The sequence below is a fragment of the Pseudopipra pipra genome, unplaced genomic scaffold, assembly GCF_036250125.1.
Source record: "Pseudopipra pipra isolate bDixPip1 unplaced genomic scaffold, bDixPip1.hap1 HAP1_SCAFFOLD_96, whole genome shotgun sequence".
NCBI classification, from domain to species: Eukaryota; Metazoa; Chordata; class Aves; order Passeriformes; family Pipridae; genus Pseudopipra; species Pseudopipra pipra.
In genome coordinates, this window is record NW_026991237.1 from 86073 (window position 1) to 110815 (window position 24743).

Here is a 24743-nt window from a genome sequence, read left to right on the forward strand (position 1 = left end):
AGCCACTCAGGAGTTGATGGGTCAGGATCAAAGGGCGGGCAGGCTGGGAATGGGCACACTGCTGTGGGGGTTTGCTCCAGGCCTCCTGAGCAGGAGCAAGATGGGGAGGAGACCTCTACAGGCAGCTTGAAGCAGCCTCCAGGTCACAGTCCCTGCTTCTCGTGGAGACTTCAACTGCCCTGGCGGCAGCTGGAGAAGCCACACAGCCAAGCACCAAGAGTCCAGCAGGTTCCCGGAAAGCGGTGACGACAACTTCCTGGCCCAGGGGGCTGGAGCCTCTGACAAGCCAAAGGAACGCTGTGCTGCTCCACCTCTTCCTAACACACAGCAAAGACCTTGTTGGAGATGGGAAGGTGCGGGACAGCCGGGGCTGTAGAGACCATGGGATTGTGGTCGTCTGAAATTCCAGCCAGTGGGAAACACAGAAATAGCCAGGAGATCGAGGAGCCGACGAAAAAAAATAAACTTTTATTGCAATAAAAGGGAGACTTCACTGGACAAACCGCAGTGAGGTGGCTCAGCTCAGTGCAGGTCGCAGCCCCCTTTTAGCCCCTTTGAGTGGCGGTCTGAAAAATAAAAGCTAGACACAATCCCAGTATGGGGAACTGGAATAGTTTATTGAACACGAGAACACTATTGTAAAGGCATCTGGGGCTGTATGTTAATGAAGGGGACAACCTATGTTAATTGGGGAGTTACACAAATTTTTACTGCAATTTCCAAACAGTTAATTTTTCTTCTAGTAGGATTACATGGGGGACAGAGGGATTACAGGGGTTTAGACATGGTTTGATACAATCATCTGAAACGTCCTTTCTGATTTCTGCTGGAGCCAAGCTTGATCCATGAGGTAGAACTTTAACAGGTCTTCTGAGAAGGGTCCAGCTCCTTCAGATCACGAGGTTTTTGTCAGCCCTTGTTTTCCTTTGCTGAAAGCTGGGTTTGGGTTCCCACACCTTTGCCCCTTTTTTTTTTATTTTTCTAAAAAAATAAATGCCATCCCGGGACACGGCTTTGATGGCCACCTGCAAGCCAAGGGGAAGGGCGGGTTGAGCTCGCCGCCCGTCCCGCCCTCCTCCTCCTCCTCCTCCTCCTCCTCCTGCTGCACTCACCGGGGCTCCGTCCGCCAGGCAGGTCCCCGCGTAGACGCGGCCGAAGCCGCCGCTGCCCAGCAGCGAATGCAGCCGGTAGCGCTCGTGCAGCGGCTCCTTGGCCTTCGGTGCGGGCGAGACGTGGCCGTCAGCGTTGGGGCCGGGGCCCGGCACGGCCCCCGAGCGCCCCTCAAGCGGCCCGGGCCGGGCTTCCCCAGCCGCAGCGGGCAGCGGCGGCTCGCTGCCGGCGGCCGGGCTGGCGAGCGGCGGAGCTCTGGCCGGGGAAGCCGCCGAGGAGGCGGCAGCGGCCGCGGCGCCCGCGGCCCCCGCCGGCCCCGGCAGGCGCCGGGCTCGAGCCAGGCGGAGCCAAGGGGCGGCGAGGCCGAGCCCGTCCCACAGCCAGCCCCACAGGAGCGCCCAGCAGCGCCACAGCCGGCGCGCCGGGAGCCGGGCGAGGGCGAGACCGCGCCGGGCCGCCCAGGGCCGGGGACGGGGCGGCCCCGCCCGGCACAGGGGAACGGCCGGGGCCATGGCCCGGGCCGGCAAGGGGAGGGGGGACCGGGAACGGGACAGGGACAGCGGGAGTGGGACACTGGCACAGGGACACCGGCAATGGGACACCGGCACAGGGACACCGGCACAGGGACACTGGGACAGCGGGACACCGGGAGAGGGAGAGGAGGACGAAGAGCTCGAGCAAGGAGAGCCCGAACAAGAGTCAGAGCGAGAGCGTGTCGCTACAGTCGCTGCTGCTGCCGAAGCGCAGGGGCCGTTGGTCCGTTGGTCCGTTTGTCCGTTCCCCGTTGGCCCCCGCGAGCCCCGGGGGCAGCCCCGGCCGCTCCGCTCCCAACCAGCCCCGGCCGCAGTCACGGAGCTCCCCTTCCTCCCGCCCCCACGCCAAGACCACGGCCTTTTGGAGCTGCTTCACTTTAGTTCAACTTCTTGGCTGCCAAGTTTGCAACTTCCCGCCGCTGCTCGGACCCCATCCCGCCCGCTCGGCCCGCGCTGCTGTCGCTTCCTCCCAGGCCAGCCGGGCTCGGCACTTGCCCCTCAACTTTGGCAAGGGCTTTGCTCAGTGAGGAGCCCCGGCACGTCCGGCCAGCGCCAGGCAGAGCCAGCCCCGGGGGAGGGCAGAGCAGGACGATCGGCAGGGGAAATGCAGCCCTTTGGGGTCAGCGCTGCTCCCCGACCACACCAGGGCTCTTCCTGTTTTCCCGCCTGGTTTGAGGGAAAATCGGCGGCTGCAGAGAGGATCAAGCAGAAGAGAATTAGAAGACTCTTCTTGCTGCCCTTTGGATGCCAGTCCCTCCTAAGAAATGCAGGCTTAATTTGGAATGGACACGATGGAGCAGCTTTTTCAGCACCCAATACTTAACAGCTGCCTTTCAGGGGACAATGGGAAAAGGGGGGAGAACGGGAGAAAAGGGGGGCTGGGACCTCCAAAGTGAGCGAGGAGGGGGCTGAGACTGTGAAACCGAGCAGGGCAGGGGGAAGAAACACCCCCAAACCAAGCTGGGGGGGAGCTGGGGACGGTGGGGATGATGGGAAAGGGGTGGGAGAGGGGAGAAAAGGGGTGTTGGACAGTGGGCAGGGGGACAGAGGGCAGGGAGTTCCCACATGGGTCTCCCCTGCCCCCCATCACTTGAGCCCTGGAGCGGTTCCCTGGGGCTCTGGGAGGGGGCAGATCCGCCCTGGGAATGTCCACTGCTTCTGTAACCCTTTGTGTGCTTGCTCTGGTGACAATTGTGCACAGGTGCCCAAGCCCCCTGTCCGTCCCTGGGGGGCTGATGGGGGGACTCCCCCACTCAGTAACTGGTGCTGCAGCAGCTGTGGGGCAGAGGGGGGTGGGAAAGGGGGGTCCGGGGTGGCCCCCTGAGCTCCCAACCTGCTGGGGGGGCTGAGGGCTGCTGGGGGGGCACCCCCTGACCTGTGTCCCTGCACACCCAGGGCTGTTCCAGGTCCTGGGAAAAGCCGAGTGAACGGCCCCGACCGGGAGAGGTTCCTGCCCGGGTACATCTCCAACTGGGAGCAGCTCAGGCACTTCAGCAGAGATTTGGGCACCTGGGGGGACACCCCGTGTGGGGAGACCCAGGCCAGGCCCTGGAACAGCCAAGGGGAGTTCCTGGAGAACAGACAGGATCAGGGGACATGAACTGCTGGCACAACTACGACAATGTGGCCCTGTTTGCCCGGCCTGGGAACCCCCATTTTTGGGGTAATCTCCCCCACATCCCACCAGAAACTCCAAATCCTCCCAAATATTCCCCTGGATCTCCAAATGACCCCAAATGCCAGTAAAATGGTGGGGCTTTAGATGTCTTTGTTGAATGTCTTTGTTTTAAATTCAACAAATCAGCTCTTCCCACTGAATTTTCCAGGTCAGTTTGTGACCCCATGGATGTTTCTCCCACTGTGTTCACCCAGGTGCCTGTGGGGAACCAGGAGGATGTGGAGACCACCAGCCAGGTGTCTTCCCAATGTGGGAAGACATCACTCCTCCAGTGGGTGATGGAGTTGGAGCAGCAGACAAAGCTCTTCCCACAGTCAAGGCACCTTTAGGGCTTCCCTTACTGGTGGGTCCGTTGGTGTGAGGTCAAGGCAGAGCTCTGGCTGAAGCTCTTCCCACACTCCCCACACTTGTAGGGCCTCTCCCCGCTGTGGATGTGCCGGTGCCTGACGAGGTGGGAGTTCTGGATGAAGCCCTTCCCACAGTGGGTGCAGAGGAAGGGCCTCTCCCCTGTGTGTGTCCGCTCATGCAGGAGGAGATTCCCGCTGGTCTGAAACCTCTTCTTGCATTCCAAGCACTTGTAGGGCCGTTCTCCAGTGTGGGTGCGCTGGTGGCAGATCAGGTTGGAGCTGCAGATGAAGCTCTTCCCACATTCCCCACACATGTAGGGCCGTTCCCCGGTGTGGGTGCGCTGGTGGCAGATCAGGTGGGAGCTCTGGCTGAAGCTCTTCCAACAGTCCAAGCACTTGAAGGGCTTTTTCCTGGTGTGAGGCTGCTCATGGACATCCAGGTCAGGGCTCTGGCTCAAGCTCTCGTCGCCTTCCTGGCACAGGGTGGGTCTTTCCTCCTCAGAGCACCCTGGGCTGCCTTTGGAGACCCTCCTCCTGGGGTACCTTCGTGGCTTTCCCTCCCCGCTGCCTTCCTGCGCCGTGGAGCCCTTCAAAACTGCCTCTCCCACCAGGCTCTGCCGGGGGGATTTGTCCTCCGGGCTCTCCGTCCTCAGCTCGGGACCTGGGGCAGGAGGGAAGAAGGACAGGGAGGGGATTTGCCTCCGGCCCAGAGGGAAGGCCAAGGACATCCCCCCAACTCCGGCCCCGGCAGGACGGTGGCGGCAGCGGGGTTGTCCTGCAGCCGGGGGCGATGCTCAGCTGGGAGATACAGGACAAGACAGGGCAAAGGGGCACTGACTTCCTCCTCACCTGCCTGGGGGTCCTGGGGCATCTTCCTCTTCCTCGCAGCCTCCTCCTCTATTCGGCCAAGCTTTGGGAAGGAGAAATCCTGCTGTGTGGGGAAAAACAAAGGATGAGTGCTTTGGCTGGGGGTTCCTCCTGCCCAAGGCCATCTCTAGATGTTACTGGGCGGCTTCTGGCCAAGAAAACCTCCAAACCACCAAGATTCAGCCCAAAACAACCCTCTCAGCAGTGGAGTTCCCCCTCGCTGGTCCATCCACTTTGGGGTTCTGGGGTCCCTCCTGGGTGGGCTGCTGGAGGTCTCACATGCATTGGGGAACCCCCTCTCCAGGGTTCCCGCCCTCTCTGGGCTGCCGGAGATCCCGGGAATCCCAGGGGTCCTTCCTTTATGGGCTCCTCACTTTGCCATTCTGGGGATCCCCCTTCTCTGGGCTGCTGGGGGTCCCGGGGGTCCCGGGGGCTCCCCTCTCCGGGGTCCCTTTTAGGGTGGTCGGGGGGTTTCGGGGTCCCAGGGTCCCTTCTCCCCTGACTCTCGCCTTCGAGGTGCTGGCGATCCCAAGGTGTCCAGCCCTCTCTCCAGGCTGCCGGGGGTCCCGGCTCCCCCCACAGCCCTCGCTGCTCCCCCCTCCTCTCCAGACTGCCGGGAGCTCCCCCTCTCCGGGCCCCAGTTTCAGATTCCAACCCCCGCCTGTCCCAGGGGTCCCCAAAGCCGGTGGGTTTGTCCCGTGTCCCCCCCACTCCCCGCCGGTATCCGGCGATCGCCACGTGGCTCCGGGGACCCAACATCCCCCTGCTCATCGTCGGGGCTGTGCCGGGAACCCACCCCGGGACCCCAAAAAACACCTCCCGGGGATCCCCAATATCCCCCCAAGGGGCATTTGCGGCTCAGCTTTGGGGTCCTGCAAGATCCAAACATCCCCCCGCCCCCCCAAAAAAAAATGCCAGAGTGCCTCAAGATATTTGGGGCGAGCTCCCCCTCCCCGGTCACCTGCGGGATGCGGGGGGCGATGCTCCCGGGACGCGGGGGCTGCGGATACAGCGGGCCGTGCATCCACGTGCGTTCTTTCTCCTCCTCCTCCTTCCCCTCCTCCCCCTCTCCCTCCTCCTCTCCCTCCTTCTCTTTCTCCTCCCCTCCTATTCCCACTCCTCCCATTCCCGTGGGAGCTGGGGCAGGTCGGGATGGGGCAGCGCTGGGCTCTTGGCCGCTCCCGCCCGCACTCGGCCCCCGCCGCAGCCGCCACGGCCGGGACGGCGCGGGGGGGCCCGGCCTGGGCACCCCCCACCTCCCCTTTGCCCAAATTCCCGTCCCGGGGGGCGCTGGGGCCGAGGGGGGACCCTGGGGGGGTCCGGGGGGAGCGCTGGGCGCTGCGGGTCTGGCTGACTCTGGCAATGAGTCATCAGCGCTGCGCGCTCGGATTGGCTGAGCACTGCTTTGGGGGTGGGGCTGCAGGAAAGGGGGTTCTTTGCAGGGGAAGATATTTGGAGCTGGAAGGACTCCAAAGCTGAGCCGCAAATGCCCCTGGGGGGGATCGGGGGGGGTCCGCGGGAGGTGATTTGGTTTTGGGGGTGTCCCGGTGGCGGTTCCCGGCAGAGCCCCGGCGGTGGGCGGGGGGATGTGGGGTCCCCCCCGCGGTGGGGGTTGGTCTTGTTGGAAATGATCCAACTTGCCCAAAATTTTCGTCAGTGGCAGCAGCTGACCGGGTTTCTTTTCACGGGCTCTTGTCGCTTTGATCTTTAAAGCACCCAAACTTGGAGTTTCTCTGCACTGGCTCTGATGAGCTTCCATAAACAAAGCCCGAGGGAGCTGAAGATTGGACATCTGGGATCTTAAATTCCTGGTCCTTCAAGGACCTGTTGGAGGAACCAGAAGGTCCAAAGGGGATTAACAAAGACATTGCAGCCTGAGAGTTGGAGACTCTGTGTCTGAGGAGGAGTGCTAAGAGGACCAAAGAAGGTGGACCAAATTAGCCAGTTAAGGATAGACTACTAATTAGAGTCTTAATTAATGAAGAGAATTCATTAGTTCATTAATTGGGGTAAATTAGAAGCAATGAACATGAATTTGTTTGTTTGTTCAAATGTAGAAATGTGTGAAAAGTCTGGAAAGGGACAGGTGGGGCTGGAATGATTGGCTCCCTGTCTCTGGGAGCCAGAACAAAGCAGTGCCTGGCTCACCAACACTTCCCAGGGGCGTTGGAGGGTTTCATTTCTTCCCAACGATTTTCAGGGACAATTCTTGGTGAGCCAGGTGGGACAATGCTGTCGACCCTCCAGGGATTCCAGGACCCTGAGGACTCCAGCGAGCAGTGAAAATATTCTTCTGGGAGATCTCAGTCCCTGGATCTGGTGAGTTCAAAGCAAGATCCCTGGAATTTTATTAAGGCATTGCTGAGCATAGAAAAGGTATACCTAAGCATCCTAGAAATGGAGCTCTAGAACAGAATAGAATAGAATTGGGTTGTGAAAGTGATGCTAGAACTGTAAAAGGAGGAGTGTGATATTTGGCTTATGAGAAGAAATCCCTACTGACTGAGTGAAAGGGGTGGGTTCCAGGCCCCAGGTGTGGGTCAGGGGGTGGGTTCCAGGCCCCAGGTGTGGTTCAGGGGGTGGGTTCCAGGCCCCAGGTGTGGGTCAGGGGGTGGGTTCCAGGCCCCAGGTGTGGGTCAGGGGGTGGGTTCCAGGCCCCAGGTGTGGTTCAGGGGGTGGGTTCCAGGCCCCAGGTGTGGGTCAGGGGGTGGGTTCCAGGCCCCAGGTGTGGGTCAGGGGGTGGGTTCCAGGCCCCACGTGTGCTTTGCCCACAGATCAGTCACACACAGAGCTCTTGCCCATAGAGCTGCTTTGGGGAGGGCTTTGCTCAGGGAACTGTGTTTGTCAAAGCCAATGGTCAGTGCTGGAGAAAGTGAAGTGTTTGGGGAGTGTGTGTTACTGGGAGTGTGTGTTATAGTATTAGAATCCTGTCTGACTCGGGGATGCCCATAATAGATATAAAAAAGAAAAAATTCACTTGCTGTAAGTGTTAAATGCAGTAGTTTGTTCTTGGGTGCATTTTAAAGCATTTGATGCACATTAAATATTTGAAGGAAGGTAAATTGCCACAGCAGCTGTTAAGCTGGGATTGTGTGTTCAGAGCATTCTTTAGTGTCAGCTTTAGTGTTTGCAGGGGTTGGATTTGTGTTAATTGTGCCGATATCCAATTAGTGATTAGTGAATTAGAGATTCAGTTTGGGGATTATAATACGTTTTTTCAGTTGCTGTTGTTTTGTCAGAGAAAAGAGAAGTGAACTGAAATCTCTAGATTTGTTCTTTGAACTGAGCAATAGTCAGGGTTTGGGAAGGTGTGGTTTGATGCCAGGGAGCAGCAGCAGCTGGGGAGGTTCCTCCAGCTGCAGGGGAAGGAGGCAGAAATGGTCCCAGTGAGAGAGGAGCAGAGGAAAGGATTTGGGTTTGGAAAGCTTTGGAGGGTTTAGTGTGAGAGCAGGGATTTGGAATGTGCGTGGGGAAGGGACAAACAGGAGCTGCCACAGCCTGGACTCCCCCCAGGGCTCCCGGCCAGGCAGGAAGGCTCCTGCCCTTGGAAGGTGTGTGGGAGGGCCCAGAGGTGTCATCCCCAGCTGAACCTCTGCTCCATGGACACTGGGGAGGGAGAACATGGATTTCTTGGGAGATCCTGGAGTGGCATGTTGGGTTTGAAAGAGGAGGAAAGGACAATTTAGTCAGAAACGATTCCTGTTGTTGGTGGCACAGGGCAAAAGGAAAATGGGCCTTTCTTTCAACCATTAAAATTTGGAATTGGTAAATGGGTGTTGGCCCTTCAAATTCTTTCTGTGCCTGACTGTGCTGTACCATTCCTAGGCAAGAGATGGATTTAGTGAGTTAAATGACATTTGAAAAAGGGAAAATCCAAGTTAGTGGGTGCAGCTGCTCTGTCATTCCTGGGTTTTGGTGTCATTGTGTCACTCAGGGATCCTGAGGAGGGTGAAGCCCTTCTGTGCAGGACATGGAGATGGTCCCTGGCTTGTCCAAATGCATTAAATGCTGCTACTGAAGGAGCCCCCCCAGTGATTTTATCTGCATTGACCCCCTGGAGCCCACGGGCACCTGCTCCTGCCTGGACAGAAACCAGGAGTTTCCTTGGACTGGTGTCCCCCAGGAAGGACGTTTTCCCCCCTGTTTCTGAGGCTTTTAATAGTCTTTGATCAATAAATATTTCTCCATGTGATTTCTCCTGTGGTGTCTTCTTGAAGCCTGAAGCAAGCAGAGGAGGGGATGCCAAAGATCCGCCCTCCCCTCTCTATTGTCACTCTGCACCCCCCAGGCCCTTCCTCTGCAGTGTCCTGTCTCCCTGGACATCCCCCCTGGAACTTGTGCCCTTCCCTGCTGGCACGGGTGGGCACACCCCCCATCCAGTCATGTTCCCAAGCGCTGCCAGGGCCACCTGGGTGACCAGCAGGACATGAGTGGGGGTGGCTTGTGAGGGAGTCCCCAAACTCTCCCTGTCCCCAGAGAGCAGAGCCACGGGGACCAGGGCAGGTCCCCCAGCAGGTCCCACTGCAAATGGCCTGGTTTGTGCTCCAGGGAGGAACAGGCAAGGACCCAGCTTGGGAGAAGATGCTCCAGGAAAGGACCAACAGGGTCCAAGACACAGGATTTGGGGCAGGAACACACCTTAGTGCCCCCTCACATACATGTGGTGTGAGTGCAGAAACACCCACCTGCCCGGGGGCCCCAGCAGTGGGTCAGCACCAGGCTGCAAACAGGGCAGGGCAAAACTTGGCCCTGCAGACCCCACAACTGAGGCCAAAGAGAGACCAGCCAGGCCACCACCCCCAGCCCAGCCTATTGCACCTCCGGCCACAAGAGTGGGGACCAAAGCTGTGCTTCTCCTTCCTCCTCTGCACCCAGGAGCCACAGCCCGGGGCACGATCCTGCCCCCAGCAGCACAGACTGCCAGGTCCCTGAGCCCCTGGGGCAGGAGCTCCTCGGGGTGCAGCCCCTGGGCCCTGCAGCACCACAACCTCCTGTAGGGCTGCCCCTGCCTGGGCTCCAACTGCCCAGCACGAGGGAAACCAGGAGCCAGAGAGCAGAGCTGGGGGCCTGCAGAACATCAGCATTTCCTGCCCTGCACAGCCAGGACAGTTTTCCAGAGCTCACTTAAAACAGCCCCTCCAGAACTTTCAGGGTGTTCCACAGGGCCCAGTCAGTCCCAGGATGATCCCAGTCAGTCCCAGGATGATCCCAGTCAGTCCCAGGACGACCCCAGTCACTCCTGGTCTCTCCCAGTATATCCCAGTTGCCCCCAGCTGCCCCCCCACCCCGAGCTGCCGTCGGACGCCGCCCCCCAAGATGCTGACGGGGGTCGGGGGCTCCGTGCTGGGGTTCCTCTGCCTGGGCCTGCATGGAATGAAGGGGCCAAGGTGACACTGCAGGGCCTCCTGGAACCAAAGAACCCTGAGACATTTGGGAACCTCCTGCAATCAAGGGACAATTGGGAGCCTGCAGGGCCTCCTGGAAAAAAGGGACCCTGAGACACTGTGGAAACTCCTGGAATCCAGGGGCCTTTGTGACATGGGGGCCTCATGGAACCAAAGGAACCTGGAAACATTTGGGAAGTTGTGGAATCAAGGGACCATTGTGACACTGCAGGGCCTGATGGAATTACAGGCACACTGGGACACTGTGGCAGGACATTCCCCCCTGGAATGGGACCAAGACAATGCCCTATTTGCAAATGTATCAGTGCTGAGCTGAGAGGGGCCCAGGCCAGGCCAGGAGATGTTGGAACCAGTCTGGGTTCAACCCTGAATTAACATCCTGATGGTGAGGCAACCCCTGGAGTCCAAGGGCTGTCAGTCCATCACTTTATACTATAAAGTTCCAGTCCCCTTTCCCAGGGGCAGGTTCTTCCAACATAACCCCTCTTGGGGTGTATGGTTGGAGATTCCCCCCTTGGCTGGGGAACCCCCCTCAAGGTCAGTCCTCGAGGGTGAGCAAAAGAGATCTCCCCAGGAGCCTTGGTCTGGGGGAGTTACATCACATGTCTACTTAATAATCATTTATTTTTTGCCAGTTTTAGTATAATTCCTTCAATTATATTGTACTTATCCTGTACTACTGGTAGTTTTAGTGTTTATATTGTGTAGTAAATAATTCTGATTAAAATTTTTTGTCTGTTCATCTGTGATAATGATGAGTTCATTTTATATCAATATATCTGATTTTCCATCATTAAAACCTGCAGGACAAAAGTGGTTCAATCACAGCTCTGTAATTCCTTAAATTCCAACCCTTGGCATAATCCAGGACTGAGATTGGATCCAGCCGCCCCCAGGCTCCTCTCTGAGCAGGAGTTTAGAAAGCCAGGGAGTCCTTTCTGCACCTCGGGACTCAAGGGCAGGACTTCTTTAATGAACTTTGTCTAAGCCTTCCACTCCCCCCGGCAACAGGGGATGACAGGGAAAAGGGAGGGGAAAGGGGAGAAAAGGTGGGAAAAGGGGGTGGGACCCCTTCAGCTGAGCGGTTGAGGGGGTGGGACCCCCAGAGCAGAGCACGGGGAAGCTGTGGTTTGATGGGATGATCAGAAAGGGGTGGGAGAGAAGGGAAAAGGGGTGGGATCCCCAAAACTGAGTGTGAGGGGGGTTGCGACCCCCAGCCTAAGTGGGAGGGGTTGGGAGCCCCTGGCTGAGCACGGAGGGGGTCTGGAAACTGGGGGGACGTTGGGAAAGAGGAGGGAGAGTGGGGAAGAGGGAGGTGGGACAGAAGGTCGAGGGGTCCCTTTGTGTCCCCCATCACATGAGGCTTGGAGGGATTCCCTGGAGCTCGGGGGGGTTGGATCCACACTGGGGGTGTCCCTGTCCATCCCTGGGAGTCTGATGGGACACGTCACAAGACCCTGCCCTTAAAATGTGGGGCTTTTCTCGTATAAAGTGCTGGACTGTCAGTCAGGTGTGTCCAGGCTGTGCCAGCCCAGCAGCCTTGGAGAAGTTCTCAGGGGTGAATTAGGAATGTTGTCCCATGGAATTAGGGGACCGTTGTGACACTGCAGGGCCCCAGGGAACTCTTTTGCCTGCGACGAGGGTCAGCACAAGAGACACCGACACCAACTTTGGAGAACAAGTGTGTAATTTTCCTGCAGTGCAGAGCAGCAAAGAATGACAAAAGGCTGAGCTCAGTAACGCACCTCATCGTTCCTACCAAGAGTGCCTGGAGTGAGTAGAAAAGCTCCCTGCCCAGTTGCCCTCATCTGTTCCCCTCAGCCAGGCCCGCCCGGCAGCGGGGGAGCCCCGGTCGCAGCCAAGGGTTGGAGAACCCCTCCCGGGCCCGGGAAATCCCACCCAGGGCGTCCACTCATAGGGGAGGGCTCCACCTCTGCTGGGAGGGGGTCCAGCTTTTCTGGCCTTGCAGAAACAAGCTCACAGAGCTACGAGTGTGCAAAACCATCTGGCTCCCTTCTCCTCCTGGGTTCCACCCACAGCCTGGCCAGGGCTTAAGGGGAAAACCCAGGCAGTCAACCTGCCCCATCTGCTGCCAAACAAGGCCACACATCCACTGCCAGGGCCTTGACCACTCTCTAAAGACAGGAAGATAAAGATCACATTTTGCTCACAATCAGACATAAGATTTGATTAAGGAACACATACAAATATCATTCACTAATGAGCTGAGACTCACAGATCTCACTAATAAGCACATTTATTTTGTTCAGGGGCAGGTACATGGGGAGTCTTTCCACACTACATCTTTGACCAACAAACATACACAGTTTTAGCTAAGGAGCAAATACAGGGATAAACAGACTGTTAGGTTGGAAGGTTCATCTAGAGCTCAGCTTTGGCTCAGGGCCTGTTGTTCAGCCTCAGCACTTCAGTGACAGCCACACAGGGCTTTACATGACACACACAGTTTCCAGATTCATTAGATATTCTCCCTTACTTAAGACATAGATGTTACTTTGCTTTACACAATCACCCCCCCTATTGCAAGTCCTTAGTTGGTCCTTTGGGGTCTCCTTCAGGGCTCTCTGGTGGGTTTTTTGGCATCTGGTGCCCCCCAAAGTTGAGGTGTCCACTTCTTGACCTCGGTTCTGAGCAGACACAGTGTCATTACCTTTCACCACAAAGACTGGAACGTTTGGGTTTGATCTTCTCTGGGCCCACAGAGCTCAGCTTCCATCCTGTTTGCTTAGTTACATCCCTGATCCAGTTCTCCAGGACCTCTCCAAGATTACAGTTCTCCTTCCTTGGCCATAGAGAAATGTTGGGAGCAGTCTTCTATATCCCACATCAAATCCCCCTTTTTTCAGACTAAGCTCCTGAAGGGATGGAGTGTCTTAGGAGCTTTATTTCATTTTACAGCTCAAGGCATTAGAACAGCTACAGCACTGAATCCTGATGCAAGCTGAAATACAAATGCCCTTCCAGCTTTGGGGCAACCCTTCCCAGGTGTTATTTCCACACACCAATCCCACCCCGTTCCTTTGGGGACCGGCCAAGGATCAGTCATTTCCCCAGCAGGAAGGGTTTGAGGACATTGGGGTGATTTCCCACAAACGGGCCACTCTCATTAACACAATCCACTTGTCCTGTTCCTTTAGTGGGGGTTACAGCTTTGGACACAGGCAGGATTGTCAGAGGTGGTGGGGGGTACTTGCACACTGACTGCTGGTCTACTTTTTGGGGAACACAAGTGCTCACCCAGTGACCAGGAATCATTTCTGCCAGAACAGGGAAGGCAGAAATGGTGAATGGCTTCCTTGTCTTTTCAGGTAAAGGAGTGCACACCCAGCAATCCCTTGGAGGCAACACTTGGGTCACGTTTGAGACTAAAAGGAGATGTAAATTTTGCTCCCAAGTCAAGACCCAATTAACTATTGTCAGGAGAGCCAAAGCAGACTTAAGCATTTGGTTTCTTCTCAGACAACCTCTCAATTACCCAAGGGGCTCTGGCCTTTGGAATTCTGCAATAATGCATCCCTGATTTGACTTGCTGTACCACTTCTACAATCAAGTGAGCTCCTCTGTCTGATGACATTCCCAAATGTACCTCGAATCCAGGGATTCTTGGATTCAACAGTATTCCACTCACTTCCCCAGCCCAGTTGGTGTGACAAGGAACAGCCTCTGGCCACCCAGAGAAGGTATCCCCCAAGACCAGGAGATCTTTACACCCCCATTTTCTGGGCAATTCAGTCACATCCATCTGCCAACATTCACCTGCAGCATTTCTACATTTTCCATCACCTGTTCCCACTCCAGTGGCAGGGTTTGGATTATTTCTCTTCCACACACCACACTGCTGACTCACTGCTTGTACAGCTGGGGTCAGTTTTGGACCAAGAACCCACTTGGACAAATGTTACAGTGCAGAAACAAATACAAACACAAAACAAGGATCAGTGGAGAAAACAAAGCCAGAGACCAAATGGGGGAACACCAAATAACCCACCCAAAGAGCTGGAAGATCCACATGTCTTAGAGGGACAGGATTCCCCAAAAGAATGCCTTATTATCCAATGGGATCTTCCCCCATCCCAGACCAGTCCAGGGATCTGTGGTCTTCTCCAGGAAAGTCCTGGGGCCGGCGTGAAGATCCAGAGATCCCTCGGATCCACGGGAGATCAGGCAGAGGGTCCCATCTGGGGCCAGAAATGGTGCCCAAAAGCAGCAGAAAGCAAGTCCTTAACCCCAGCTGGGAGGTGTTAAGAAGCAGGCATTCTTTAGGGCAGCGTGCTGGACGCCTGCAGGAGAGTTCTTCTAATCCAGCCTGCTCAGGGACACAGGCAGGGCTTGGGATTACACACACTGATTCCAGAGGCATTGGATATTCCCCCTTACTGAACACATGTCCATTACTGTGCTTTACACAGTCACACCCCTATTGCAAGTCCCTACTTGGTCATTTGGGGTCTTCTCTGGGGGTCTCTGGTGGGTTTTTTGGCATCTGGTGCCCCCCAAAGCTCAGGTGTCTGCTTCTTGACCTCGGTTCTCAGCATCACTGCTTTTCCCCACAGAGACCGTCATGTTTGGTTTGATCTTCTCTGGGTCCCCAGAGCTCAGCTCACATCCTGTTTGCTTGAGTTCCAGCCCTGATCCAATTCTCCAGGACTTCTCTAAGATTCTGTTGTTCCTTATTTGGCCAGAGCAGAATCTTGGGAGCAATGTTCTACTTCTCCCAAACCAAGGCTCCCCCTGCACCAGCCACTGCCAAACAAGGCCAGACATCGACTGCCATGGCCTCCACCACTCTCCAGATACAGAAAGATCAGATTTTGCTCACAATCAGACATCTTTTGTTAAGGAACAGATACAAACAGGATTCACTGATGAGCCCAGACTAACAGATCTTCCTAAGAAGCACACCTGTTTGGTTCAGGAGCAGATACACAGGTGGAGTCCCATCCCACCACATTTGTACCAACAAATAGACCCAGTTTTAGCTCAGGAGCAGATACATGGAGACACAGCCCATTAGGTTGGAAGGTTCATCTAGAGCTCAGCTTTGGCTCAGGGGCTGTTGTTCAGCCTCAGCACTTCAGTGACAGCCACACAGGGCTTTACATTACACACACAGTTTCCAGATTCCTTACAGAGTCTTGCTTACTTAATACAGACACTTGTGGGCAACACTTGGATCACCTTTGGCACTAAAAAGACATGTAAATTTTCCTCCCACGTCAACAGTGTTTGAACTGTTGTCAGAAGAGCAAAACAAGAGTGAAGCATTTTGTTTCTGCAGTCAAGTGGGAACCTCTGTCTGATGACATTCCCAAAGGCATCCCAAATACAGGGAGGATTGCACTGAACAGGATTGCAGTCTCTTTCCCAACCTGCTTAGTGCAACAAGGAACAGCCTCTGGCCACCCAGAGAAGGTATCCCCCAAGACCAGGAGATCTTTACACCCCCCTTGTCTGGGCAATTCAGTCACATCCATCTGCCAACATTCACCTGCAGCATTTCTGCATTTTCCATCACCTGTTCCCACTCCAGTGGCAGGGTTTGGATTATTTCTCTTCCACACACCACACTGCTGACTCACTGCTTGTACAACTGGGGTCAGTTTTGGACCAAGAACCCACTTGTGCAAATGTTTCAATAATTTGCTTCACTCCAAGGAATCCCCTCATGTTCCCCATCCACCAGGTCACAGGAGATTGGCTCAGGGACTATTATTTGCCCACTTGGGGGAACTGCCCAGCCTCCTGGAGCAAAGTTTGCTCTAAGGTTTCAAGGAGTTGACAATCCTTAGCACTAGACTCATTTTCTTCTACTGGGAGAAGGATCTCTGTCAGGATCTCTGACCTGGTGGTGGGGAGTTCTGTGCATCCAGAGAATTGTTTTCCATGCCGGACAAAGCTGCCCCCACTGGGAAACAATTCCCAACCAGGACTTTCCAAGGGGCTGTCTCCTAAGTCAGCTCTGCCAATACACTTCTCCTCTAGTCTGGAAGCAATCCCGCTCTGGGCTTCCTTTGCTGGGGCTGGGGCAGTTGACAGGTTGCTTCTTTCCTTCCTGGCCCAGCCTCCCTTGTCCTTGGAGAATTCCAAAGCCCACGGAGGCTCCTGGGCTCTGGACTACTTGCACTTTGTGTTTGGGATACCCCATATCCACTCAGCCCAAGGAAATTCCACAGGGCCACAGTCTGACCCCAACGTTGCTGCTCAGCATCAGTGGCATCAAAAGATCATCCCCACACTGCAATAAGGCTCCAAGAGGGTGGGTTTGGACTTCTCCATTCCTCCAGTCCCTTTGCCAATTGAGTTCCAGATATTGGGGGGCTATTTTTAAACCCCTGCAAGAGGACCACCAAAGTCAGATGGGTTTTCCTCCCCAGCTTTGCATTTTCCCATTGGAAAGCAAAAAGCTCTTGACTTTCCCAACTCAAAGGGAGACACAAAAAGGCAGTTTTCAAACCTAATGCTGTGAAACATATTAAACCCTCATTTAGGGGAGTTAGCAAAGTGTAAGGATTCACTATGACTGCTTGTATATCTTCTACTCTGTTCTTTACAGCTCTAAGGTCTTGGACTAACTGGCATAGCCTTCCATTTGCCTGCTTGACTGGCAAAACTGGAGCATTCCATTTAGATTCACCTTCTTTTCACAAGCAAAATTTCATCAATTGTTCTACAAAGGGTGAGAATCCCTTACAACTTTCTATTTGCAAAGGACATTGCTTTGGCCTCACCAACCCCACTCCAGGTTTCTCTGGAATTCTCACGGGTTCTGCTCTCTTGGATCATGGAGGCACCTCTCCAGCCCATCCTGTTGGAACCACTGCATCCCCAAGTGATGGTGGCAGATGGATTACTTCTGCTTTGGGAGACTCTCATGCAAAACTAGAAACTTCCACAGAATTAGGCTCTGCAATAATAACCTATATTGGACCATTTTTCAATTGGATTGTGGCATTTCATTTTGCCAAGAGATCTCTCCCAAGCAGAGGCTTTGGGGAATTGGGGAAATACAAAAACTGGGGAGCCAACCACTGTTTTCCCAATTTCAAAGCCACAGCATTAAAAATGGCCCAGTTTCCCAATTCCCTGGCACACCAGACAATTGTTCTAGAATTGTCCCTTGAGTTTCATTTCCCTGGATTTAACACAGAGGAACAAGTTCCCACAGCCACAAACAATTGTGCTTAGCTTGGCTGGAACCAGATGTTCTGATGGGGAAGAATCCTCTGGTGCCCCCTCAGTCGTCTTCAGTGATGCCACGAGAGGGTTCGGAGGGTTCTGAAGTTTCAGTTGCGGACAATCCCATTTCCAGTGTCCATCTTTCTTACAGGATGCACAGGGACTGATCCCAAGTCTCCTGGGGGGATGTTTGAAGCAGGCTGCCCACGCTCTCATCCTCTTCCTCTCCCCGGGGCACCATTTCCTCAGGGATTTCTTCCAGAACTGCAACTCCAACCTCCAACAATGTCCCCAAATTAGACTGATCTTGTCCCTCAGCTTGATTTTCCTTTCCGGGCTCACACCAAGGGCTCTGAGGGCGCTGCATTCACACCACAATCTTTCTGCCCTTTCACACGTTCTGCAAAGGGAAAAACACAGCACCAGACATAACCTCCTTCCACTTCTGTTCCCCTTCTCAAACAGCATCAACTGCAACAATGGATTCTAATTCAGTGTTCCAGAACAGCCACCCATTGATTCCAACACTCCATTAAATTCTCCCTGGGAGAATTTACAAGTACAGAACAATAGTGATTGATAAAACAAAGCCAAAGACCAAATTCCAGAATTCCAAAGAACCCACCCAAAGGGCTGGAAGATCCACAGGTCTCAGATGAGCAGGATTCCCAAAATACCAAAGAACCCCCAGTGCACTGAAAGATCCATACGTTTGACATGGGCAGGATTCCCCAAAAGAATGCCTTGTTATCCACTGGGATCTTACCTGTGTCCCAGACTGGGCTGGGGATCTGTGCTCTTCTGCAGCAAAGTCCTGGTGCTGGCGTGAAGATCCAGAGATCCCTCGGATCCGCGGGAGATCAGGCAGAGGTGTCCTGTCTGGGGGCCAAAAATGATACCCAAAAGCTGCTGAGATACAGCTCGAGCAAGCTGAAAACTAAACTGTCATTTGGGGTCATCCCAGATCGATTGGATTTCAGCAATTACTCAACACAGGTGCCACCTCCTCCAGCCAAGCCCAGGAGATCAACCTCCTCAGCAGCTGCAAGAGCGGGATGTTCATGTGCCTGCTGCCCTCTCCCCAAAGCCATTATCCCACTGCTGCTGACAAGATGGGCAAGATGAGCATCTACCTCCCAAGATCTGCTGCCGCAAGAAGAGCGTGTCCCAAAGGATGTCCTCAGCCTTCTCAGAGGGGACGTCAGATCCTCTCCAGGGATGGTCCCAGCCCTTCCCAACCCGGACTGGGCACCAGCTCCAACTCTTCCCTGGAAAACAAACAACAAATTCATGAACAGAGATTACAAACCAAAAGTGGAAACAAGAAAAAAAGGTAAAATGTTAACCTTCTGTCAGGGTTCTGAGGAAGGCCCAAGCCCTGCAGGCCAAAGGAAAACCCCCCCTCCTCCAGCTGAGGAAAACCCAGGCCTTCTCCCTGCCCTGCTGCACTGGCCCAAAGAAAGGCTCCTAAGCCAAGGCAGCCCAAGCCTTTCCTGGCCTGCAGCCCAAAGCAGCTGGTGTTCTGCAGCCCCGCCTTTGCTCCCCCCACGGGGGTTTGTTTTTGGCAGGCTGGCTGCCCCTGCCCCAGCCCCGCCCAGCAAAGGGGCAGTGGCAGAGGCTGGGGGCAGAGCCGGGCTCCCATTTCACACCCAGCCCAGAGCACCCGCCCGCCCTCCTGCCAAGAAGCAGCTTGGCAGCCGGCTGAAGAATTCCTCAGGTTCCCCATCAGCAAAGGGGGAACCTTCGGTGCCCAGCCAGGCTGAGCAATGCCCGTGTCCGGGAGCACCCCCTGGGTGTGGACTCATCTGCAAACGGTGTGTGGAGCACGGCTTGGAGGAAGGGGCCAGAATCAAAGTCCATCCTCTTCAGCTCGCCGGCGTCCAGGTCAGCTGAGAGCTTGTCATCCCTGACGTCGTCCTCGATGTCTCCAGCAGCAGGCCCACCCGGCACAGCTTCTGCAGAGGCCCCTTCTCCTTCCCTGGGGGCCAGACCAGGCTGTCAGCGTTCTGCCGAGGGCCCAGCTGTCTGTGAAGCGGGACGAGCAAAACCAGGTTGGATGGTGGCCACCAGCACTTGGGAGACCGGGTCTGCAGCCCAGCTCCAGCACAAAGAGGGGCGTGTTCCCGTGGGATGACCCCCCCCCCAGTGCTACAGGCTGACAAAAAAGTCTGGTTTCCTTTGGTTCTTATTGCCAAGAGATGTGTGGAGGTGTTACCTGCCAGGCCCCTGGATCAAAGGGAGCACGTGGATCTCTCCCGTCTTCTAGGGCAGGGGAATGTCCTGCACCCAAGGATGGCACAACAGGTCTTCCAGTGCTGGCCTGTCCGAGGGGCGGATGGACAAACACCACCTGATAAGGTGCTGGCAGCCTGGGGGGAAAATGGCCGGTCAGTTGGAGAAGGATCCTGTCCCCTCTGTCCCACTGTCCACGTGCCCAGGCTGTGCTGGCTGTGCTCAGAGCTGTGCCCAAACTTCTCCATCGATTCTCCCTTTTGGAGGAGAGCAGGATGGCAGGACACAGGCCACCTCCTCCAGCCACCCATGGGACACAAACAGCTTCAAGAGCGGCATCCTCGTGAGCCCGCTGCCCTCTCCCAACACCGTTATTCCCCCCGTGCCACAAAGATTGGTATCCACCTGGAGAGACCCGTGCTGGGAACGGGAGCTGGGCCCAGATGGTGTTGGGGCCTTTGCGGAAAGGGTGCTTCCCGCAGACCATCTGGTAGAGCAGGATGCCCAGGGACCAGATGGTCGCCTCCTCGCCGTGGTAGCGCTTGAGGTAGATCCACTCTGGCGGGCTGTATGACAGTGTTCCTACGGAATACAGACGCAGTTCAGCAGGTGGATGCTGCCTGCTCCCAGAGCCTCACCCCAGCAGCCCTGGCAATGTGGGGCCTGCCCCAGTGGCACACGCTGTGACCCACTGCCTTCTCGCCGGCCCCTGACTCTTGGTTACAAACTCTGGGTTGGAGAAGAAGCCGCTGGTGTCCAAGAGGGCAGCGGAAGCCCTGGCAAGGCCCAACCATTTCATGCAAGGGAAAAACCCACCCAGTGGTGGGGAAAAGCCGTGCCTTCTCCCCGCCCCACTGCACTGCCCCCAACAATTCATCATAAGCCAAGGCAAACAAGGCGAGCGGAGCAGCCCAAGCCCTTCCTCGCCTGCACACCAAGCCAGCTGGTGCACAGTTCTGACCCCCTTCTCTGCTACCCTCACGGGGGTTTTGGTCAGGCTGGCTCCCCCCTGCCCCAGACCCAGCCCGGGACAGGGTGGGTGGCACAGGCTGTCGGCAAGGCCGGGGCCTGTCTCACAGTAACCCCCAGCCCCATCCAAAAGCAACTTGGCTGAAGAACTAATCCTGTTCCCCCTCAGCCAAAGGGGCAATCTCCACTGCCACACCCGGGCATGGCCATGCGATGCCCGGCACCAGGAGCATCCCCCGGCTGTGGGCTCACCTGCAAACTGGGTGTAGACCGTGTCCTTAAGGAAGGTGCCACATCCAAAGTCGAGGAGCTTGGCCTCGCCGGTGGCCAGGTGGAGGAGGATGTTCTGGGGCTTGATGTCCCGGTGCAGGACGCCGCAGCTGGTGCAGTGCCGCACGGCCTGCAGCACCTGGCGGAACAGCCCCCACGCCATCTCCTCCGGCAGGAACCCCCACGCCCTCAGTAAGCGAGAGAGGTCCTGAGACGGCTCCGGATGCTCCATCACCAACAGGAACCCGTTGGGGAGCTCGAACCACTCCAGGAGCTGGATGACACCACGAAAGCCATTGGACACCTTGTCCAGCAGCACGATCTCCAGGGGGGCCCGGGTGCCGTCAGGCTGCGGGGGGACCACGGGGTCGTCAGTGGGGCTGATGCCGTGCCTGTCTGCCTGCTCCCCCTCGGCCAGCCCTGGATGCTCCCCGTCCCCCACCGAGCCCACGGCCACTCTCCCTCCAGGTGTCCCGGTGGCTTCCACCCTGCCGGGCCTCGACTCGTCCCCGCCCGTCCCGCCCCGCTTTCTGCCGCTGGCCCCGCTCGCTCACCAGCTCGCCCCAGCGCCGGATGCCATCCCGGGACACGGCTTTGATGGCCACCTGCAAGCCAAGGGGAAGGGCGGGTTGAGCTCGCCGCCCGTCCCGCCCTCCTCCTCCTCCTCCTCCTCCTCCTCCTCCTGCTGCACTCACCGGGGCTCCGTCCGCCAGGCAGGTCCCCGCGTAGACGCGGCCGAAGCCGCCGCTGCCCAGCAGCGAATGCAGCCGGTAGCGCTCGTGCAGCGGCTCCTTGGCCTTCGGTGCGGGCGAGACGTGGCCGTCAGCGTTGGGGCCGGGGCCCGGCACGGCCCCCGAGCGCCCCTCAAGCGGCCCGGGCCGGGCTTCCCCAGCCGCAGCGGGCAGCGGCGGCTCGCTGCCGGCGGCCGGGCTGGCGAGCGGCGGAGCTCTGGCCGGGGAAGCCGCCGAGGAGGCGGCAGCGGCCGCGGCGCCCGCGGCCCCCGCCGGCCCCGGCAGGCGCCGGGCTCGAGCCAGGCGGAGCCAAGGGGCGGCGAGGCCGAGCCCGTCCCACAGCCAGCCCCACAGGAGCGCCCAGCAGCGCCACAACCGGCGCGCCGGGAGCCGGGTGAGGGCGAGACCGCGCCGGGCCGCCCAGGGCCGGGGACGGGGCGGCCCCGCCCGGCACAGGGGAACGGCCGGGGCCATGGCCCGGGCCGGCAAGGGGAGGGGGGACCGGGAACGGGACAGGGACAGCGGGAGTGGGACACTGGCACAGGGACACCGGCAATGGGACACCGGCACAGGGACACTGGGACAGCGGGACACCGGGAGAGGGAGAGGAGGACGAAGAGCTCGAGCAAGGAGAGCCCGAACAAGAGTCAGAGCGAGAGCGCGTCACTACAGTCGCTGCTGCTGCCGCTGCTGCTGCCGAAGCGCAGGGGCCGTTGGTCCGTTGGTCCGTTTGTCCGTTCCCCGTTGGCCCCCGCGAGCCCCGGGGGCAGCCCCGGCCGCTCCGCTCCCAACCAGCCCCGGCCGCAGTCACGGAGCTCCCCTTCCTCCCGCCCCCACGCCAAGACCACGGCCTTTTGGAGCTGCTTCACTTTAGTTCAACTTCTTGGCTGCCAAGTTTGCAACTTCCCGCCGCTGCTCGGACCCCATCCCGCCCGCTCGGCCCGCGCTGCTGTCGCTTCCTCCCAGGCCAGCCGGGCTCGGCACTTGCCCCTCAACTTTGGCAAGGGCTTTGCTCAGTGAGGAGCCCCGGCACGTCCGGCCAGCGCCAGGCAGAGCCAGCCCCGGGGGAGGGCAGAGCAGGACGATCGGCAGGGGAAATGCAGCCCTTTGGGGTCAGCGCTGCTCCCCGACCACACCAGGGCTCTTCCTGTTTTCCCGCCTGGTTTGAGGGAAAATCGGCGGCTGCAGAGAGGATCAAGCAGAAGAGAATTAGAAGACTCTTCTTGCTGCCCTTTGGATGCCAGTCCCTCCTAAGAAATGCAGGCTTAATTTGGAATGGACACGATGGAGCAGCTTTTTCAGCACCCAATATTTAACAGCTGCCTTTCAGGGGACAATGGGAAAAGGGGGGAGAACGGGAGAAAAGGGGGGCTGGGACCTCCAAAGTGAGCGAGGAGGGGGCTGAGACTGTGAAACTGAGCAGGGCAGGGGGAAGAAACACCCCCAAACCGAGCTGGGGGGGAGCTGGGGACGGTGGGGATGATGGGAAAGCGGTGGGAGAGGGGAGAAAAGGGGTGTTGGACAGTGGGCAGGGGGACAGAGGGCAGGGAGTTCCCACATGGGTCTCCCCTGCCCCCCATCACTTGAGCCCTGGAGCGGTTCCCTGGGGCTCTGGGAGGGGGCAGATCCGCCCTGGGAATGTCCACTGCATCTGTAACCCTTTGTGTGCTTGCTCTGGTGACAATTGTGCACAGGTGCCCAAGCCCCCTGTCCGTCCCTGGGGGGCTGATGGGGGGACTCCCCCACCCAGTAACTGGTGCTGCAGCAGCTGTGGGGCAGAGGGGGGTGGGAAAGGGGGCTCCGGGGTGGCCCCCTGAGCTCCCAACCTGCTGGGGGGGCTGAGGGCTGCTGGGGGGGCACCCCCTGACCTGTGTCCCTGCACACCCAGGGCTGTTCCAGGTCCTGGGAAAAGCCGAGTGAACGGCCCCGACCGGGAGAGGTTCCTGCCCGGGTACATCTCCAACTGGGAGCAGCTCAGGCACTTCAGCAGAGATTTGGGCACCTGAGGGGGACACCCCGTGTGGGGAGACCCAGGCCAGGCCCTGGAACAGCCAAGGGGAGTTCCTGGAGAACAGACAGGATCAGGGGACATGAACTGCTGGCACAACTACGACAATGTGGCCCTGTTTGCCCGGCCTGGGAACCCCCATTTTTGGGGTAATCTCCCCCACATCCCACCAGAAACTCCAAATCCTCCCAAATATTCCCCTGGATCTCCAAATGACCCCAAATGCCAGTAAAATGGTGGGGCTTTAGATGTCTTTGTTGAATGTCTTTGTTTTAAATTCAACAAATCAGCTCTTCCCACTGAATTTCCCAGGTCAGTTTGTGACCCCATGGATGTTTCTCCCACTGTGTTCACCCAGGTGCCTGAGGGGAACCAGGAGGATGTGGAGACCACCAGCCAGGTGTCTTCCCAATGTGGGAAGACATCACTCCTCCAGTGGGTGATGGAGTTGGAGCAGCAGACAAAGCTCTTCCCACAGTCAAGGCACCTTTAGGGCTTCCCTTACTGGTGGGTCCGTTGGTGTGAGGTCAAGGCAGAGCTCTGGCTGAAGCTCTTCCCACACTCCCCACACTTGTAGGGCCTCTCCCCGCTGTGGATGTGCCGGTGCCTGACGAGGTGGGAGTTCTGGATGAAGCCCTTCCCACAGTGGGTGCAGAGGAAGGGCCTCTCCCCTGTGTGTGTCCTTTCATGCAGGAGGAGATTCCCGCTGGTCTGAAACCTCTTCTTGCATTCCAAGCACTTGTAGGGCCGTTCTCCAGTGTGGGTGCGCTGGTGGCAGATCAGGTTGGAGCTGCAGATGAAGCTCTTCCCACATTCCCCACACATGTAGGGCTGTTCCCCAGTGTGGGTGCGCTGGTGGCAGATCAGGTGGGAGCTCTGGCTGAAACTCTTCCAACAGTCCAAGCACTTGGAGGGCTTTTTCCTGGTGTGAGGCTGCTCATGGACATCCAGGTCAGGGCTCTGGCTCAAGCCCTCGTCGCCTTCCTGGCGCAGGGTGGGTCTTTCCTCCTCAGAGCACTCTGGGCTGCCTTTGGAGACCCTCCTCCTGGGGTACCTTCGTGGCTTTCCCTCCCCGCTGCCTTCCTGCGCCGTGGAGCCCTTCAAAACTGCCTCTCCCACCAGGCTCTGCCGGGGGGATTTGTCCTCCGGGCTCTCCGTCCTCAGCTCGGGACCTGGGGCAGGAGGGAAGAAGGACAGGGAGGGGATTTGCCTCCGGCCCAGAGGGAAGGCCAAGGACATCCCCCCAACTCCGGCCCCGGCAGGACGGTGGCGGCAGCGGGGTTGTCCTGCAGCCGGGGGCGATGCTCAGCTGGGAGATACAGGACAAGACAGGGCAAAGGGGCACTGACTTCCTCCTCACCTGCCTGGGGGTCCTGGGGCATCTTCCTCTTCCTCG

The 24743-nt window shown here is 57.5% G+C and overlaps 2 protein-coding genes across 2 annotated transcripts; both read right to left on the bottom strand.

Annotated features, from left to right (window-relative positions):
• Positions 1-3391: 3391 nt before the first annotated feature.
• On the bottom strand, positions 3392-4617 carry LOC135408970 (zinc finger protein 239-like). Its single transcript, XM_064643890.1, has 2 exons — positions 4518-4617; positions 3392-4329 (listed from the first exon to the last, which is right to left on the bottom strand). Exons 1-2 carry the CDS (start codon positions 4537-4539, stop codon positions 3659-3661), a joined length of 693 nt encoding a protein of 230 aa, XP_064499960.1. The 5' UTR covers positions 4540-4617; the 3' UTR covers positions 3392-3658.
• Positions 4618-12179: 7562 nt separating this feature from the next.
• Positions 12180-22002, bottom strand: LOC135408971 (serine/threonine-protein kinase pim-1-like; the record flags this gene model as incomplete). The annotated part of the gene is made up of 8 exons (XM_064643892.1): positions 12180-17537; positions 17904-18016; positions 18271-19162; positions 19353-19506; positions 19775-19951; positions 20591-20957; positions 21163-21213; positions 21304-22002. Coding segments are annotated over 5 exons (1401 nt in total), but the record flags the coding sequence as incomplete, so codon positions are not given.
• Positions 22003-24743: the final 2741 nt, after the last annotated feature.

Excerpts from the sequence above, each read along its gene's own strand:
- LOC135408970 (XM_064643890.1), bottom strand. The coding sequence starts at position 4,539 with ATGCCCCAGGACCCCCAGGCAG. Across the intron at positions 4,330-4,517 it reads GCCCCAGGACCCCCAGGCAG|GTCCCGAGCTGAGGACGGAG; the intron begins GTGAGGAGGAAG and ends CTCCTGCCCCAG.